General features: G+C 43.2%; 2 protein-coding genes across 3 annotated transcripts in view; one reads left to right on the top strand and one right to left on the bottom strand.

Moving 5' to 3' along the window:
• Nucleotides 1-79: 79 nt before the first annotated feature.
• xpo5 (exportin 5) lies at nucleotides 80-17,708 on the bottom strand. Its single transcript, XM_030379215.1, has 33 exons — nucleotides 17,480-17,708; nucleotides 16,851-16,972; nucleotides 16,689-16,761; nucleotides 16,230-16,367; nucleotides 15,611-15,793; nucleotides 15,045-15,071; nucleotides 14,734-14,919; nucleotides 14,368-14,444; nucleotides 14,028-14,072; nucleotides 13,794-13,893; nucleotides 13,423-13,506; nucleotides 13,133-13,258; nucleotides 12,931-13,021; nucleotides 12,427-12,555; nucleotides 12,089-12,195; nucleotides 11,545-11,700; nucleotides 11,055-11,099; nucleotides 10,861-10,950; nucleotides 10,204-10,403; nucleotides 9,632-9,731; nucleotides 9,017-9,198; nucleotides 8,640-8,740; nucleotides 8,279-8,375; nucleotides 8,040-8,176; nucleotides 7,685-7,782; nucleotides 7,554-7,600; nucleotides 7,021-7,130; nucleotides 6,290-6,349; nucleotides 6,105-6,199; nucleotides 5,035-5,142; nucleotides 4,446-4,583; nucleotides 3,648-3,812; nucleotides 80-1,803 (listed from the first exon to the last, which is right to left on the bottom strand). Exons 1-33 carry the CDS (start codon nucleotides 17,579-17,581, stop codon nucleotides 1,657-1,659), a joined length of 3,666 nt encoding a protein of 1,221 aa, XP_030235075.1. The 5' UTR covers nucleotides 17,582-17,708; the 3' UTR covers nucleotides 80-1,656.
• Nucleotides 17,709-18,009: 301 nt separating this feature from the next.
• Nucleotides 18,010-19,512, top strand: part of tp53bp2a (tumor protein p53 binding protein, 2a) — a 34,858-nt gene continuing 33,355 nt past the window's right edge. For both annotated transcript variants that reach the window (XM_030379175.1, XM_030379174.1), the window contains exons 1-2: nucleotides 18,010-18,140; nucleotides 18,369-18,521. In XM_030379175.1, the coding sequence (XP_030235035.1) occupies nucleotides 18,495-18,521 (27 nt within the window). In that variant the 5' untranslated portion in view covers nucleotides 18,010-18,140; nucleotides 18,369-18,494. The remainder of the gene's footprint in view (nucleotides 18,141-18,368; nucleotides 18,522-19,512) is intronic.

Below are 19,512 nucleotides of genomic sequence, written 5' to 3'. Positions count from 1 at the left end.
ATACACACCTGTACCGCATTTACGTTGAATCTTTAACAATTAACTTCAATTAACACACACGCTGGTTATGAGTACGAAAATGTGTCCAATTGTTTAATCAGAAATACAAATGCACAAATGTAAGCCTTTGACAGGGCTTGAATTGTTTTATTTGGAAATGGCAAATATAAACATCACTACACGTTAAACATTTCCCCATATATACAATAGACAACTTTTGTTTCTGCCATGTTAACAAACTTCTTGGATCATTTCTTATTCCTGATAAAGTTGTACTAATGAACTACGATGTCATTTCATATTCTATATAAAAGCCTTGATGACAGGGAACCTGAAGGAATCTTTGATATTAAATGAACATCTAGAAAGAACACAAAGTGCATTCCGATGTCTACTCAATTAGAGCACAATGTAAAAGAAAAAAACATTCCTCAATACAATCCCTTAAACAAAGGAATATAATGCACTTTCATTTCATTTCTGAAAACACTGACTTCAAATTGAAAGTATATGTTACTAACTCACGATTTATTGTAAAGTCCACCCTTATATGTTTTATGATCAAACTAACCATTTATTATATCCACATGTAGGAAAGTAGCGATCTGAAACCAATTCTGTTTCCAAACTGGTTTCCAGCAGTGCAGAAGGTTAATGGCTGATATGTATAGTGTTTTGTTTTGGTACAAACTGATTATGAATCTCGCTAGAGAATGTAAAAGAAACCAACAATTCAGACAGTTTAATGTGCAGGCACAGCACTTTCAATAAAGCCAAATAGCCACATTGTTTATCTTTACAGAGGAAAAATGTACAGTGCCTCACATTAAAATACAGAATTTCAACCTCGTGATGCTACAGAGCTTTTTTGAATGTGTCAAGCGTAGCATCATCAGTTTTACCTGAAATTTAAAATCCTCAAAAACACAGATGGGCGAGTCGGTCAATATGAGCAATGGGCATCATTCATTCAGCGGCCATCGTGGTACTTAACACTGGCAAATTTGTTGTCAATAATTGTAAAGTATAATAAGTATTGTATGATTATAAAAACAGCACACTTATTAGATGGTTAACAGCAGCAATTGTCTCCTAAAACCAACGAAGTGTCATTATTTCATGACCAATTTGGTTTAGCAAAAATCGGAATTTGGATGAAATAAATCACAAATAAATAACACCATGACACACGACGCAAGACAGAACAATTATCTCCGTTAGCAACCTGGGATTAAAAGTAGGAATAATAATAAAAGAGACAAAATAACTAACCCAACTATAACCGCCTGACCCATACCAGATCAAGCACATCAAAAAACTAGAAGTATCGAAGAAAAAAAAAAGTGTTAAACAAAAATATAAAAAAATACAAATGAGAATGGAAATTTTAACGAGGTATCATATTCCCCTTCTGGTGTCTATGATAGAGGGGTCTACACGTGGGGTGGCTGCAGTAGGAGTTGGAGGAGTAGAGGGGGCAGGAGGATTTTTGGCCACACGCACACGCACGCACACACACACACACACACACACACACACACACACACACACACACACACACACACACACACACACACACACACACACACACACACACACACACACACACACACACACACACACACACACACACACACACACACTACACACTACACACTACACACTGGCCCGTTGGGGGGAGAAGAGGGCCTCCAAGCCCAGCGCCTCGGTGGCCAGAAGGTCTCTCTCAGGCTTGGGCTTCTTGAACAGCGACGGCAGGTTGCGGATGTGGACCTCCTTCCTGAACTGCTCGCACAGCGCTTTCTGTGAGAGGAAGCAACGGGTCCAAAAACAAGGAGGGGGAAGTTAGTCCACAAAGAGCTGCAACCGATTGTAATGAAGAACCAAATATCACCGTTAATGTAGGAGGCCTATCTGTGGATTTTGAAGCAAAAATATCTTTGCGGTAAAAACGCTGTTAAAGTGGTATTGGAGCTTGTGGAGGAATTCCCTGATTCTTCATCAGGGACGTGCACAGGGGGGCTGCTCAGGTTGCTTGGGCAACTGCCGATATGCCCGCCTCGACTCAGGTTGCCCTTCCGAGGAAAAAAATATATATACTTTTTTTTTTTAATCATTTAATGGATGCAGAATTTCATGTAGGCCTAGATAATAAAAATCGCCACTCGAAACATTTCATAAAGTAAGCGTAGCCTCATTCAATTCCGTTCGGGCACTGAGAGTGAAAGTCAGTAGGGGGAGGGCAAACTCTGCCGCGCGGCAATAGCCGCTTTTGCCGCCTCCCCTCTGCCGCCCTTCCCCCATTGAAATGAATGGAGGCGGTGAGTTGCCGCGCGGCGTGTGAAAGCTGCTTTACGTATAGCTGCAGCGCTGCACGCGACCGGAACACCGGCACCTGTGAGACGACTGCCTTGATGTTCTCGGAAAAGGTGAATTTGAGATGTATAACAAACAAACAATCATCATCACGTTTTATGAAATGAATTACAATCTTCCTAAATCCAGGCTCAGTATGCCACGTAACGTTTAGCCTCAATAATCAGACAGATAGCTAGCTTGCAGACAAGCAGCCCATTATCACATCTACACATTTTTTGGTAGGCAAACTAAGCTACATGTCTGCTGATAGTTAGTTTCTAACATTTCGTTTTAACAAGAAGAATAAATGATGGAAGTAATGCATCACATGAATTCTTTCATTCAAAATGGTTCATGCCTAAATCTTATCACTATTTTGGGTATTGTTTGTTATTGTTAAGTGAAGCCGAAATGCCTAGTGAAAAGAGGAGGATTCAGGAGAGAGAGAGACAACTAAAGGAGGCAGCATGATGTGCTCCGAAATCCGAAATCAGTGTGGTCAAGAGAGGCTGTCTGACCTCCTCCTGCTGTCCATAGAGAAGGACATACCAATCGATTTTTTTTTGGGTGGGGGGGTGCCCTTTTTTCAGGTCAGAGCAACTACCCCTCAAAATTCCTGTGCACGTCCCTGTTCTTCATACATATCGTATTTGTACATTATATAAGCTTACACAGCTCCGCTTTAATGGCCACTCGTGTTCCTATACTGATACATGAACGATGTGCATTGTCCGGCTCAACACTAAACAAGAGGCCGTGGGCTCCGAGGTGCCTCCCTAGCAGAGGACCTCGCTATGCACCCGCTGCATAATTCTACACCAACAATCTGTTCTTCCACACGGACTGCTCCAAATTGTCCAACGGTTTACCTAGATATTTCACTCGGACTCCTAAGAGCTAAAGAATGCTCGGCTAAATATACTTTTGGCAATCCAATCTGTAGGTCCTTGGGCTGTGATTGGGTGGGTTGTTTTTAGCACGAGTCAAAAGGGAAGAACAGGCGCCTGAAGGACCAGTGGCTGGCTGCAACCAAGAATACGAATGCAAATGGTAGTGGGGGAGATCAATCGGTAAAAGTAGCGCATTGGGTCAGACTAGGGGCCATGTTATATAATCCTCATCTTCTTAAACCCTTACAATTACTCAACAGAGATAATGCACTTTTCTCTAGTCTAATATTACTGAGGGATTTCAGCAACCATTGTTCTTGACATGCATTGACTCAGCAGTCTTTGGTGGCCATTGTAAGAGCAACGATGCCCCCTAGTGGCAAACACGAGTCACATTACCCCGATGGTGCCTGCAATGAGCTTTTTGAACTGGTCTTTTCTTTTCTTGTCTCCGAACTTCTGGGCTTTGGGGTCCAGGAGCCGATGGTCGTACTGATCGAGCGCCTCCATGTTGATGTCTGGGATCTGGCTCATCACTGCTCGTAGCTCTGCGTAGCGCGGCCGCTAGTGGGCGGAAAGGGAGCAGAAGAAGAGTTTAGTTGGAAATGTCCTTTATGGGGCAGTGTGTAGAATTCAGTGGTTTCTAGCGGAACAACGTTTTGAATTTAACTGTAATTCAATATTATTTTCATATGCATGTTGTGACGAGTTAAAAATCCCCTGAACATAGGAATCACGTTTTCGTCGTCTTAGAATGAGCCTTTTTCTACTAAGAGAGCGGGTCCTCTTCCACAGAGCACACCATGTAACGCCACCATGTTTTCACAGCGGCCCAGACTTCTAGAGAGAACACGGTTTATAAAAAAAAGGTGTTTTGGACGTTTTGGAGTTGTTGGAAGAAGGCAGGCTCCTTGTTATCCCCATGGCTACGACACATTTGTGATTATTTTCAGTACCGTCGACGTGCAGGAAGGTTGTAAGAAATATTGTCTATGAAATTAATCCCGCCCGCTTAACCTTCTCTTGGACGAGAACAACGCTGTCCGTGGGTCGGACACAGCTAAACTCTACGGGTTGCTTTAAGCCAGGGTGATAAACAAACATTTAATTCCACAAATGAACCGGCAAGGCTGTGTTCAACGGCCAAAGTCTTTCAATGGGATCCCCACGTGGTGCCGTTTGTGGAGGAGCTCTCACCAGGTTCTCGTAGATGAGCATGGCCAGCAGGGTGAGGGTGGCGCAGCACACCTCGTGCTGCCCGTGGAGCTGCAGGCCCTTCAGGGTGCTGATGAGGAACCATGTGGCCGCGTCCGGAAGGAGGTTGCCCCCGACGACCTACAAACACACACACACACACACACACAAATTTGTACGAGACAATCATTTGACCATCTGTATCAAAAAGACAATGAACAATTTCTTTTGATGTAGTTATTATGCAAGTTCTTGTTGTCGTGATCATGTTGTCGATTGGCTAGTGTCGCTCTCTTGCTGTGCTTGCCTTTCATTCTTGTTTTTGATAACTAGAGTAACTATAAAACAACTATATTACCGATACAGATTTTTTACTAAACTAAATGTCTGGTAAACATAGTACAAAACTCGCTAACTATCCCTGGAAGGAAGGATCCTTCTTCCATGTTCCTTCTCAGGGTACCTTCCCTCTGGGATTCTTCCCATGCCCTTTAAAGGGGGCTTGGGGGGGGTGGGGAAGTGAAGCCCTTTGAGACTGTTACTTTGATGAAGGGATATAGAGAGACAGTACACTGGTCTAGACGTGTGCTACCTGTCTAAGCAAGTTCCAGCAGATCATGGAGGCGGTTCGGTGGCAGATGTTGGTGTCCTTCCACGACAGTGCCACGAACGAGATGGTCAGCAGGTTCATGTAGATGTCCTTCAGAGCAAGGGGGAAAGAGGTAAGAAGGGACCAAGTACTCATTGGGACACATATCACGTGGTCGAGACATGTCTCGACTTCTCTAGTTGGCTGACGAAGTCGGCGTCTCATGCCAATTTTGTCATCGTTTTCAGAAACATGCATTTGGCCCATCCAAACTGCAACGGAAGATGGGCGTTTTCTGTGGTGGAACATGTTCGCTTGGTGTAAGGAAGACGCTTAAGATGCATCTTAAACATTGATCTAGTGTAATCTTGGTAATCTAAGCCTAAGGCTAGGGATGTGCTCTGGTGGTTGTTGTGGAGGGATGGGTATCGTTAGGGTTTTAATGATACTAGCAGCCTTATCGATGCAGGACTTTAACCATGATACTCTTATCGGTAATTTTAGGAGAAGATAATGACAAATTAAGAATAAGACATCTTTCAACAGCAGCAGCAGCAGCTAGAATGTTTTGAATAAATAACTATTATAGATTCTATACTATTGTGAAAGTGAAAATGTAGAACCAAAACAAAAATCAATAAACAATTAACAGCAAAAAAAAAAAAAAAGACAGCGGAATAGAGCAACACGAATAGGGGATGTATGCAGCTTGGCCACAAATAGGCCACAAACCTTATTCAAGAGAATTCTGTAGGTAAATCAGCATTTCTGCCTTTTCTGGCCATCGTTCATCTAGAACATCCAGAGCTTATCAACTTTTATGGGTCTGAGATAATTCAGACCCGAGAGGCCTGGCATCTTAACCATCCCGTGATATGTGAGGTCTTTAACCCGCAACGTTTATTTATCCGAAAGTAAAAGAAAATGTTTTTTTTAATTTCTCAAATAACGATAGCAACATCGGGACTGTCAGAGCTTACCGATACTACGGTGGGTCATAACTCAGCCCCAGGGCTGTTTCATACCAGGTTTGGGTACCCGACTCAAGAGGTTGTGAGGAGACATATGCTCACCTCGTGTTTGAGAATACACTTCCCCAGCTCAGTCAGATCCTCCGCGGGCTGACCAGACACCGCCGTCTGCACCAGGTCTGTCATCATCTCTTCTTCTGCCCACAAAAAGAACAACCACAGCATACAGGGTCACCAGGAGGTCGGCACTACCTGCAGGGCCGAGAGTCCTTCACCACGGGGCCTACCTTCTCCGTCGTCCTTGTTGCCTGCGGGCTCGTGCACCCTCTTGGAAATAAAGCTCACAGCTAGGAGAAGGGCAGGGGAAGGGATTTTAAATACCGATACATCTCTTCTTTGTGTTTCCCATGAACCCCATGTAAGTCGGTATAGATTTAAGGCTTATGCGACAAGTATTACGCAACATCTGTTTAGAAAGGTCATATAATCCATTGTACAGTACTTCATAGTGTTCTTTAAAGGCCAGGCAGTCGCTTTGTTTTCAGAAGTGTGTGATAGCAATGTTCAAAGAGTACGAAACATACTGCAAATGTTTGCACTCCTCGCCCTCCAAAATAGTGAAAGATGAAAACCCGTAGGTGAAAATTGGAATGTCTTAGAAGTGATTACATTTTTTATTGCATAGCCATTAGTGAATGGTTGGGCCTTTTCTTCAGCAACCGTGCTAGACTTTATACCCTTTTAATAATTGGTTTTACTTGGTGAAATCGAACCATTACACTTTTTCCGACAGAAGTTTCATTATGAAGGGTATATTAAGTAAGTTATTCATTGCATTGCAAAGGCCGCTGAATTGTTTCTAGCATCAAATTCTGTGAATTGGGGGTCTTCATAACATGAAGATGGGGACACGTTTTATACATATTTGCCAACTTCCTCAGATAGTCTCTCTTCGGTCAGCTCTGCATTTGGTCAACAAACAATACTTTAGTAGTAAAATAAAAACTGATGTACTTACTGAGAAGGTCAAGCACCTCTCTGGTGACCAGTCTGACTAGCTGCTCCTCCAGCATCTCCTGGGTCACCTGACTCTCCTCAGACACCGCCTCCTCCTCCTCCTCGTCCCCACTGAGCAGGAGACCATGCATTAGTGACAGACACCAATCATTTAGACCACCCAATAAACAATGAGCTCCGGTAACGTAGCATATACGGTCAATGATGTAGCTACTCCTATTTAGTTTGCTTTGAGGTGATCGCTTTCAGCCTCACTTGTTCCCTTTGGATAAAAGTATCTGCTGAAGGATTAAATGAAAATAATGTCTACCGCAACTGTTAAGTCGATAATAGTTTTTACTTTTATGTATATTTCTATGACTCAACATTACGTGAATATAATTTATTTTGTTGTCATTTTTTTAATGGGATTTAAAAGAACCTGATTTTAATTCCATTTTTTGTCTAGTCACCTATATCTTCACCCTTCAGATACATGAAAGATCTTTCTGTGGACATTCATGATGGACTGAGCATCCCTGCAGAGCAACTTACTTGGAAGAGGACCTCTGGTTAATGATCTGCCACTTGACGTTGAGCCTCTGCGGTACAGACACAAAGACACAGTTAACAATGTGGACTGATTCAACCATTCAGCGGTCGGCAGAAAGAGTGAGGATAAGCACCTGCAGCATGTAGGTGAACAGAGGCCCCACTAGGGGGCAGAGTAGGCTTTCATAGTACTCCTGAGGGCAGGAGAGCACCAGCTGCTTCACAAACAACCGTGGAACACGTTAAGGACTACAGGTGTTGTACATTTGCAAAACAAAACATCCAACCTCTTCCAAAGGGGCCGAAGTCAAGATCGTCAAGCTATTATTTGAGTGCAGTTTGTTAGCATCTATAATCTTGCCCACTTCGACCATTTTCTGTTCCTTCGCTCTTGATAACACTACAACCAGGCATTTATCATTAAAGTATGGAAAAATACAATTACAACTGGCAAAAATCCGAAGTCATGCCACTGAAAAGTAAGGATATGAATGATTGGCCGGAATCTGTGATCAGGCACGTGGTCGAGGGAGACGAAGGCGGATCCAACTAATTTCTCGGCCAATCCATCAATGGTGTAGAAGTCCCTCGTCAGTGAGTGGCCAGCATTCCCCAGAATGTGATAACTGACAACCAATAGAAATGCAACAGTTAATGGACTCATCCATCAACCAATAAAAATGCAAACATTAATGGTTTAGCTAAGTGCAAATAAAAATAAATGTTACCAGTTATCGTAGAGCGTACAGAAGAATCCCTGCATCCTCTCAAGGTTGCCCTTGTACACGGGAGTGTCATAGATGTCTATCAGGGGATGGGGAAGACCTGCAAACAAATACACAATATACTGAAGGAGGAGCACACACAACAACATACCTCAATTTAATACAAAACATAATAACAAACAAGCTTAAATAAGCTTGTATTTGCTGTAAGGGATTAATAAAGTACATCTTATTTGATGCATTATGCATACTGCTTCAAAGAGTTTGACAGTTTAAGGAGATTTAATAGATAATTAGTTATAATAAAAAAAAAAATAAAAAAAAAAAGTGATTCAGGGTTAGTTTAGGAAAGCAAACCACCCACCTAAAACACAATTCTTCTCCACATCGATGAGGTCGTAGGCCTTGGCGTAGCCCGGACTGAGGCGGGCAAGGTTCTCTGGGGCAAACAGGTTGTTTTGGGTTCTAACGTAGGAAGGACAGAGGAATCATAACATTAAAAAAAGATATAGATATCTTTAACGCTAATATCCACAGCTAACCTATAGGCAAGACGTATGCCCCAACACCTACCTGGTCCTTAATGACACATGTATATGACACCCCTTTGCATAAACGCACCTGCTTAATGAGTTAATAGTAAAAATCATAAATCAAGCAGAATCCCTTCCCCCTCAGGAATAGCCTCTTTACACATGAGCACATAGGAAGCAGTCAGCCAAGGGAGCTACGTTAGCCTACCTGATGAGGGTTAGCACGTTGGGTAGCATGGCCAGCACCAGGCTACTGCAGGGGTTACTGAAGAGGGGGGCTCCAGAGGGGGTGGAGCCCACCAAGAAGCCCCCGGCTGTGGCCTCGCCCAGGTCGGCCGGCCAGCGCGACCTCTTCACCACCGCCAGCATGGCCTGGAGGCAGTAACTCAACTGGGCCAGGAGTAAAAGAACACCATGTATGTCACAATGTACAACGGATGCAACATTGAGAAATGCAAATGAAACGCATCAATGGTGTCTTCCTCCATTTTGGCTCCTCCAGCAACAGAGAAGATAGAATTAATAATATGGAATAAATGCTTTATTCTGCTAATATTAACATTCTCCGTTTAAATATTTATAAAAGCAAATAAATGCATGAAATGGAATAATCGTAAATGTTGGGTTCTTGATCAAACAAAATGTTATAAAAATAATGATAAGCAAAAAAAAAAAGGATTTGGTTTGAAGAACAAATCCGATTGAAACATTTGCCGTTTGAATCGTTAGGAAAGCAATCGAGTAAAAGGCATATATCGAATGCCATCCTCCTCCATGTTGGCTCGTACACGAATACAGATGGAGTGCAAGCGGCCTGGCTTACCTGCACCCTGTTGTTTCCGTACACATCCGTGTCCTTGGTCTGCTCACTGACCTGGTCGGCCCCCACGTAGGACAGGAAGACGGCCGCGTCTGACAGCACACTGGCAGAGCCGCGGGGAGCAGAGCGCAGCGTGTGAGAAGGGGTTGTGTGATATCAGCAACTAAATATATATATTGATTATTATTCACTTGTATTATTGATGTGGCTCGGTGCCATCTGGGAATTTTCATAATATCAAATCGTGTCCTGCTTTTGAAAACCTCACAGCCTTGACGGCTTGGGCAGGTGGACCATTTCTAGTTGGATTTATTTCCTTTTCTACTTTAATTAAAATCCATCATAGTAGCCGCATAAACAAATAACCAAACAATTCACCTTTGTGCATAGAATAGCACTACTACAAATACCATTAGACTTATATAAGATATGCTCAGATACTATTTTGAAGAAAGTACAGGAATTAACTAAATGTATACAAATTCAAAAATAATCTAAATCATCCAAAAAATATATCTATGCGAATAAGAAGTATCTGGCCTACCCCAAATAAAAACAATACACCAAAGACTCACTGGCTGGTCTCGCTGGAGGTCCAGCGTGCCACCACGGGGGCCATGAGCTCCTCCAGGAAGGCCTTCTGTTTGGCGTAGTCCTTGAACTGGTTCCCGATGAGCACCAGCGCCTCCATCAGAGCGCACTTCTCCATCTGCATCAGCAGCGCCTCGTCAGCAAACAGCTTCTTCACGTAGTCGTAGAGCATGTCGAAGCACGGCTGCAGCAGGGCAGAAATCCACCGGAGGTCACACACGCGTGTTCACAGTGGGCACGGATTGGCATTAGTTAATGTTAGCGTTGGTCCATATTACCGTGAGCACATGTCTCTATATTGGCCTTAGCATAGTAACGTATCAGCTTTGTTCTAGTAAGTATTAGCTTAACCGTTCATTCTGAAATCAACACAGAATGGATATGTTGCATCACGATACAACGCCTCCATCCGATAATGAACACAAACATTTCCCAATATTTGACTGCCTTGAAAGTCTGCATTAGTCAGAAGAAATTATGGTTTCTGCTCGCACTCTGAACAGACGTTGTGCTTGAGGATGCTACATAACTACACCCGCCTGTCCATAAATCTTCCATGGTCGATTCATATTGCAAAACAGATACTCCTAATACTTCAAACTCCTTATATCATTCTGTCCCACTCCCAGATGTTATCTCACCAGAATGAACGGGGAGTAGTCTCGGCACATCTTGATGATTGAGGAGCAGGCGTGCCTTCTCACGTTCTTCACCGCCCTGGTCCGGGGCGCCTGGAGAGAGACACGGTCAATCAGTTTAACCGTAGTTAGTTTAACTCCACCCTAACCAGTGAGGAGGAGAGTTCGATCACACAGAACCAAAAAGGAGCACTCACCTTGCTGTCACCTTGGGGGATGTCGAATACGATCGCTGCAAACACCTGAGTAGTAAGGTCACAGGTTAGCACATTCAATACAAAATACACACAGTTGTTCCTCTGGGTGCCCTAGGGGGCTGAATGCTAAAGATAGACCCAATGATGACGGAATGCTCAATTAATGGTCCTGTTTGTTCCAAGTGGGGCGTGGCATCCCCTTCGCCAAGGTTAGGAGAATTGTATGGAACTTCAGGTTAAAGTTAACAAAAAAACGGCTTATATTATTAGTTTACATTCTAGAAAAAAGGAACAGAATAGTGTAATGGGCAGTGGCTGACGTTTTGGACTCCCAGTGATAAAGGACCAGGGTTCGATTCCCAAATGTAGGCACCTTTGGGCAAAATGCCTAACCCCTACCACCACATTAATGACATTAAGTCATTGTAAAAATAAAAAGAAAGCATAAAAGCATTCACTGAATCCCCGGACTATGATTGGCTGAGCTGACCTTGGTGAGGACCTGGGGCAGGATGTTGGGTCTGTGTGTCACGAAGGGGAAGAGGGCGGAGATGTTGGTGAGCACACAGGACAGGATGAGGGGGTCTTTGGTCTCATAGCTGAGCACAGCCTGCAGGAGCTCAATACCCTGGTCGATGGGCAGCTTCTGCACGAGGCGAGACAGGGGGGTAATAGAGGGGGACAGGCTTTCAGTGGACCAGCACAACCATGTGATCCACGTTGCAATCACTTTTGGTCTACTTTGAGTAGACAAAATGGGTACCCCCTTTTAAAAGGAGGAGACATTAAAAGGTAATATAGAAGCACACCGAATAGAGAAAACAATATGTACGACAAAACATTAAATGTGTAGGCATCAACATTCAGTTGTTTTCCTGTTTAATATTACAAAGAATATACATCCTTTTGTATTAACATTACTGTCATGTACTGCTGTGACACTCGAAATATTCAAATATGGGATTAATAAAGTACACATTGTTGTATGAACACGTTCTGTATAGACTGTGCCCTGTTTTAGACGATATGGATACCTCTCCAGTGAGATTGCGGAACGTCTGACCGAGAACACACTCGCTGAAGACCGTCATGGCATCCCATTGGACCACCGATGGAGAGAGAATGGAGCACAGCCCTTCAGCTGAGGAGGGCAAGAGAAATAGCAAGAGAGATGGATAGAGAGATAAAGACCAAGACAGAGAGGGAGTCAGAGTTAGAGTGAGAGGCAAGTTGTACAAATTCTGAGAAGTATTAAATTGCAGTTGGTTAGAAGTCTTTCAGAACTACGTAAAAGGAGCAGTTGACATAGAAAACCCAATGACGGCCGGTCTCAGAACACACTTGAGTGAGGACAAGGGGGGGGGGCACGTACCATTAGTGATCCCGGTGATGATGGGACTGGACAGCTGGTAGCCTAACCACTCTGCGGCGTCCCCTAGGGCCTCCATGGGCACCAGACGACAGGCACTCCTCACCACCTCTCCCTGCTGGCTGCGGAACACTGCGGAGACACCAGGCGCTCTTACACCTCTGTTCACCGATACTCAGTTGTTGTTTGTAGCACATCATCTGTTGGTTGTTGACCGTCTTGTCGGGTCATTTGTTCAACGTCATGGCCCGAGGTTTCCTGTCCGAATCCGAGACCCATTTGTTCATGCCTCGTTGTATGGGCCAGGAAAGTTTTCGATTGATTACGTACCTTGACCAGATGTTTTTTATTACATTTTTCTTGTAATGCGATTGCCAATGTTTTACAACACTCAATAGGATTAATTTGGATAACTAATGAAGTAATTTAGTGTTGCTTTACGCATCATTGACTGTTATGGTCAACCAATAGTTGACCAAAATGTAAGCAATCCAAAGCAAAACTTACAGTTGAAGAAAGAGCCAAACTCCTCATCGCTGTCAAAGTCCATTCGGGAGTATTCACAGCTCGGGCTGTCATTCCTGGAGGGATAGCCCGTCTGGAAGGAAGAAAGAAAAATATCCATATTCAATCATAATAATATTTTCTTATTGTTCTCCATATTGATGCAAACCAAGGGTATTGTAGCACTGATTCAGACAATCCTTACCTTGATTAAGTTGGTCCTGGTCGTTTTAAGGTATTTCAAGGACATCTCCACGACCACGGGCACCTTGGACAGGATCTCGTGTCTGAAGAGGGTTCCCCACATGATCTGGGTGGACGACTTCAAGAACTGGAGAGGAACACAATGTCGGTTCACATTTTCCATTCAGCAGATGCCTTCATGCAGGGCAACTTAGTGAGCATTCAGATATAGGTAAATGAAAAGCAGGTATGTGTTAGGGAATCTGGCTCAAGGACAACAACGTTATGCAAGCATTGGACTTGGCATCTCACCTGGCTGTGGTGTGTGGTAAAGGACAGCATGGCCTCCATGTACTTGTTGAGGTTTGCAGGTGTTTCAACTGCCACGTCTGAACCCTGAGAACAGATTCATTCAGTAAGACGTTCATTAATACCAATCACAAAGCTGTACTCACACAGCTGTGGTGGGCCTGGCAAAACCTGTTGTATACAGAATCAGAATGAGCTTTTAATAATCTGACACATCAATTCTAAATCCGGCTGTCAGGCTTTCGACTAAAGACCTATAACAAGAAACACAATATATTAAAGCAATAAATACCAACTTTGCATTTTATAATTTTTTTCTAATGTGCTGTACAGCGGATGTGATATTGCTCATCTCTAATGCAGAACATACTCACCACTAGCGAGGTCACCTGACTGCCCAGGGCACAGAGAACCTGGCACAGCCTCTTGAGGAAGATGTAATGTCGCTCCACAACAACCACCTTCTCCACTGGCCTACAACACACACACACACACACACACACACAACTTTTTAAGTTCAAAGGGTTCCCCTAGACCTAAAACTCTACAGCCCTTGGCATGAACACTGTATGCAGACAGCGCTACTGTCTGCAGGTGGAGCTACTCACTGCGTCGGCGAGGGCTGGTTAGATATGGCTGCGCCATCGGCTGACCTGCAATCCAAACAGATGCATGGTAACTAGGGATGCCCAGGGCTTTAGGGTTAATCGCAGTGACAACGGTAGACCGCCTCTTTCGGTCACATTGATAATTCAGGACAAAAATTTCTGTTGATTATCCAATATCTTTCTAACATAGAAAAATTAAACACACTTTCAAACCGCAAACACAATTATATACATTTATATATTTTTTTGCGCTTTTCATTCTTGTTGTTTTTGTGTGTAATATGAGTCGATGATGTGCCACACCACCAAGGACGGGCCTTCAGGGTGTGTGTGTACTCACTGGGCTGCGGAGAGAATGTAGTTAATGGCGAGGTCATCAAACAGCAGCATTAGCGGCTTACGGTCCTCCAGTTTTCCCTGGGGGAGAAAGACGACACATAAATAGAGGGTAGGATATTCACGTCAAAAAAGGTCCCAGCCTAGTCTGATGGACCTTCTGAGCAAGGAGCCAAACCCCGAAAGAGCTGTGTCACATAATGCCTTGGCGTTTGAGAAGAAACATATGCCAAAAATGACACTATAAGAAACGTGCAATCTCATCCCAGTCGAGAAGACGGACAAAATATGGCTCAGCGAGGCTCACACACACACACACACACACACACACACACACACACACACACACACACACACACACACCCCCTACCTTGCGGCTGATGGCAATGAGCAGGCACTCGACGGCCTCCAGCTGCAGCTCGCCCTCGCTCAGCAGCAGACAGAGCATCTCCAGCAGACGGCAGTTGTCGTTGGTGATGTGTGCCAGGGCGATCCAGTCGATGTAGCCTGCCAGCGTGTTCAGCGTTGTCACAGCGACGCGGCAGTGAGCCTTGGCCTACGGGAGGAGTGGCCATTGGTTATCATCACAGCCGACAACAACAACAACAAGCATGAATGCGTCCTTACTATGTTTATGATATTGTAATAAGGAGAAAGGAAAAACTCAAGAGGTTTGTTTACCTGCAATTCCTGGCCCGGTATACTTTTCTGAAACGCCCGGACAAGACAAAAAGTAAACAAAAATATTTTATAAAAAGGACATATACAAGAGCAAACTTAATGTAACATTCCATAGTTGCAAATTAATACATTTGGAGATAAATCACATGTGCACCTTCCAAGCTGTGCTGGAAGAGGCTGACCAGGGGTGGGGGGTTAATTTCCCGCTGGGTGGCCCCCCATGCTTAGAATGTACCCACTTAAAATTTGGATAAAAAGCTTCCACCAATCGGCTTATGTATACTGCTCCCGATTACCCAACAATTCACGTCTGTCTTCATTGCACCACCATAAAATAAATGATCAACCTTGTTTTTCCTGATTCCTATGGCTGCACTCCGTACAGACAACCAAACAAAAAAATTAAATATTTTTTTATATACTTTTTCTGTTAGCTACTTAAACTATATGTCATGCCTGGATGATGATCAGCCTCACTTGTCAGTCACTTTGGATTAAAGCATCGGTTAAATGACCAAAAAATAAATGTGCGTATGAGAATGACAGTGAGCAGCGGTGCCACTGACCAGTTTGCGGTAGTCGTCCACGTTGATCTGCAGGATGGCCAGGATGAAGCTGAAGATGTTGTCCATGTTCTGGGTGAGGGTCTGCTGGATGTCCCGACGGCGCTGGGTGGGCAGCGTCTGGAAGGTGATGACGTCCTCCGCCAGCCGCAGCAGGATCAGCATCACCAGCTCCGTCTGGGACTCCTACAGGAACAACAGAAGAGCATCCGTCAATGATCCGGAGAATTGCATCATACAAGAGGGAAATTGTTACGGTCACACAGTTGCTCCTCTAAAAATAAAAATATAATACTATTTATTTACTATCGAGAGAGGAACAAACACACATTTTTTCTCTTCTTCAAAACAAATCTGCCAATCATTCAACCAATGTAAAAAACATGCACCAGAGCAACAACCACATATGCTTGTAGGGATCAAGGGTCCATCCTGGGGCATTTCCCTCTTGCTTTAAACCAACCCTTCTGTCGTGCAGTTTTAACGGCATCGTAATATATATATTTGTAAACCATTTAACTTTGCATAGGTAATGCTTTGAGTTTTACATTGCCCATATTTGGTCTGCATTTCCATGTGACACATTACATCACCTTATGCAAATAGTGCACGAGTCACTCACCCCGAGGCTGGTGAGGGCCTCCATCTCCTTCAGCATGTCCGGCCAGTGCTGGGGCCACTCCCTCTTGATCATCTCCACTGTGATGCGGGAGAGGACATCCTTGATGTGACTCTCCTCCTCCAGAATTGAGAGGGTTCCCTGGCAACACCCAAAACAAATAATTAACAGTGTGGCTGCGGTTTGTATAGAACTTCATGTACAAAGTATGGGAGTGCAATGCGCTTAAGTTCCTAGCAAAGTTTTTGAAGCCGACACCAGGATAAAATGAGGGTCTTATCTCGATGTAAGAGAATTGTCTCAACTGTAAAATTATACACCAAGAATGTCAACAAGTATTTTTTCTCTTTTCTTTTAAACACAAAAGCATGTTTGTTATACAGCATGTCCCTCTTTGCCAATAGTGTTATTGCCCTTTTGGGATGCTAGGAATACCGGCCAATATTACCAAGCAAGACTTACAGTCGACAATAGTTGCATGGCACAATTCTTCAACTGGACTTTCTCTGGCTGCGGCATGTCGTTCCATCGGAACCTGTGAAACAAGAATGAAAACTCTAAAAGTGTCTGCATTGATTTAGGATTGTATACATAATTGACATAAAAAAAACGATGGTTACTCACTTGATGACGTGTTCCAATATTTGCAAGCCAAAATGTCGCACTACAGATGTTTGCGTTTTCTCCGCAAGTTGCAAGCCACAAGGGACACAAAACGTGCAGGATTCTTTGAACTCTTCACAAAACTGAAATGGAAAGGAAATATGGACATCTTGAGAGTCGTTCTAATACCTTTCTGTATGCTGTGGCTAAAACGACTTAACAATTAGATGTTTGAATCAGATTGGTATTTTGTGAAGAAAAAAAATCTCATTGCAAGGACTTTAAATAATTGTTAACTACGGCACGGGGACCAACGATCAAATTGAACAGTTTGGCTGCAAACATGTTTGGTTTATTAAGTTTCATCAATATTCTGCAAAAACAGCTTCACTGGTTGATTGAACAGCTGGAAATGCTAAATAGCCTGCTAAGTATTAGGCTGACATTCTCCCTAAAACAGCCATTATTGATTTGATCGACGTGTAAACAGATTGATTGTTTACATCGTTAAACCAATTGCTAGAGCGAGCATTTCTTATCTAAAATTCCATCCCCGGCACTTGCTTCTTATTTTCACACATTACTATAAACGCTAGCACCAGTTCACTAACGTTAGCCAGCTAACGAGCATCTCAGACACATTAAGCTACCTTTAGGGCCTCCAGTCGGTATATTTGGTTTGTTCCCGGATCCATCATCACGTTTACAGCTTTAATAAGCTGGTCGCACATAGTTGCCACCTGATCAGACATGTTTAAGGGTAGCTTCTTATAGACGTATAAAACCAAGCGAGTGGTACCCTAACGCAAAACACTTGCAGGGCACAGGACAGCATGCGCTTTGCTCAACAACGTGCTGCACCACATTGGAAACTCTCGCTTGCCGTCGATGAGGAACACTGGGAGTTGAAGGCTATTAATTCATACGAAGAGCTTTTATGAATAGCTACTGTTAGACTAATGCTTGGAATACGATACTTGGCATTGCATTGCCATACCGTTTACATTTCTTTTTTAGTTTCTTCAACAAAAAAAAAGAGTACAATATACAATTTCTGATATCGATGAATTGCTAGGCGTTGTTTGGCATGACAACGGGGGGAAGTGTAGGGTTACGACGGTGCTCCTCGCGACAGGGGGCGGAGCTTGACTCCCACTTGGAATGAGTTTCCTCCCACTACGTCACTTGGGAAGGCTCACAAGCCACCGAACAACACTGTCAACGGGGTTTCGGGCAGACGGATAAACCTCCTCGGGCAAGTAGTATTATTATAGTTCACCACGAAGTTACTTATCGTGTTATTTCTTTAAGGTACGTTAATTATATACATTAAAGTTGTTTTGCGCACCGTGCTCGTCAATTAGTCAAACAACTTCTAAGTGATGCCAACCATCGCCACGGAAACTTTCTTGTGAAGGCCTCATTATTTGTTGCAACAGGTCCAATTGTTGTTAATGTAAAGCATTGTAGGAGGTCGTTTTGGTTTTGCTGTGAATTTGATTTGTTCGGTAAAAGCAACGTGTTATGTTTTAAACACAGGACGGGATTCGGAAACGGGAAAAAGTAGCCTTGCCCATTACGGGTCAGGCGACGAGATTAAAGCGATCGCCTTTCCATTGCTTTCGACGAAACTACCAGTGGGATTCGTTCTGTTTGGTCATCTAGATGCGGTACGAAGCTAAAATGATGCCGGTGAGTTCAAGTTTCCCTTTTTTATCTATACATATTCAACATATTATGTTAATCATATTGGTCGCCAAGAGTCTGTGTTGTCATCACAATTATCTTACGGAAGACTTAGTGGTGGCTGGGCATTTAAATGGACGTGGCAACATGATACTTTGTCGCGTGTTGTACTGCATCTCTGTATCTGCTATTCAGATTCTGAATCGTTTTTAGCTGTTAGTTCCCACTTAGTTCAGTTGTATGCTTTAAGTCGATGGAACAAAGTGTAATATTATGCACAAAATGTATGAGGGTCATTGATAATCATTTTGGAATTATTTTATAATGAGATGTGCAGATATTATGATATAAAGTACAGTAACTGAGTCTGAACCTAAACGTCGAACAGATAGACATTGTACTACTGAAAAAAGCTATGGTTTTGAGATTTCATCATTCGTGACAAAGGTCCATATTTTAGCTGTTATACACAATCTCTCATTACTCTATTCAAATGTTAGATACGTCAGTAATGCATCTGTGAGAGTATGAGAGAGGATTGCTTCAAAACGAACTTTTGGTTTAGGGATTAAAGCCTTTATAGCCGCTGCCCTTGGATTGCATTTTCTTTCACATGAGAGGATGTATTTTGTTTATATAACTTAGGCCTGAGATAACTGTCTGGAATGCATTACATAGGTATTCAGACTAGACTTCCAGTTCCTTGGGCACTGATACTGCATCTAAATGAATGGATGAAACCCATGGATTTATTTTGAACATACAAGCTTCTTGTAACCAATTTGCGTCTTTGCTATGTCTTGTTGCTGAGAATAAGAAATTAAATTCATCATGTTGTGAAGCACACTGAATGAGACTTTTTACATTTAATCCTCTTTCCCGTGGACTGCCAAGTGTAATCAGTTTGTCCCTATTACCTTTCCTCTTGGATAAAACAGTCCTGATCTGTAAATTAGTCACCTTGTTCATGGTGACCGATTGGTCAAGCTTTGTCATT

The sequence above is a fragment of the Gadus morhua genome, chromosome 15 (assembly GCF_902167405.1).
Source record: "Gadus morhua chromosome 15, gadMor3.0, whole genome shotgun sequence".
Classification (NCBI taxonomy): domain Eukaryota; kingdom Metazoa; phylum Chordata; class Actinopteri; order Gadiformes; family Gadidae; genus Gadus; species Gadus morhua.
This window is presented reverse-complemented; position numbering and strand designations above follow the sequence as displayed.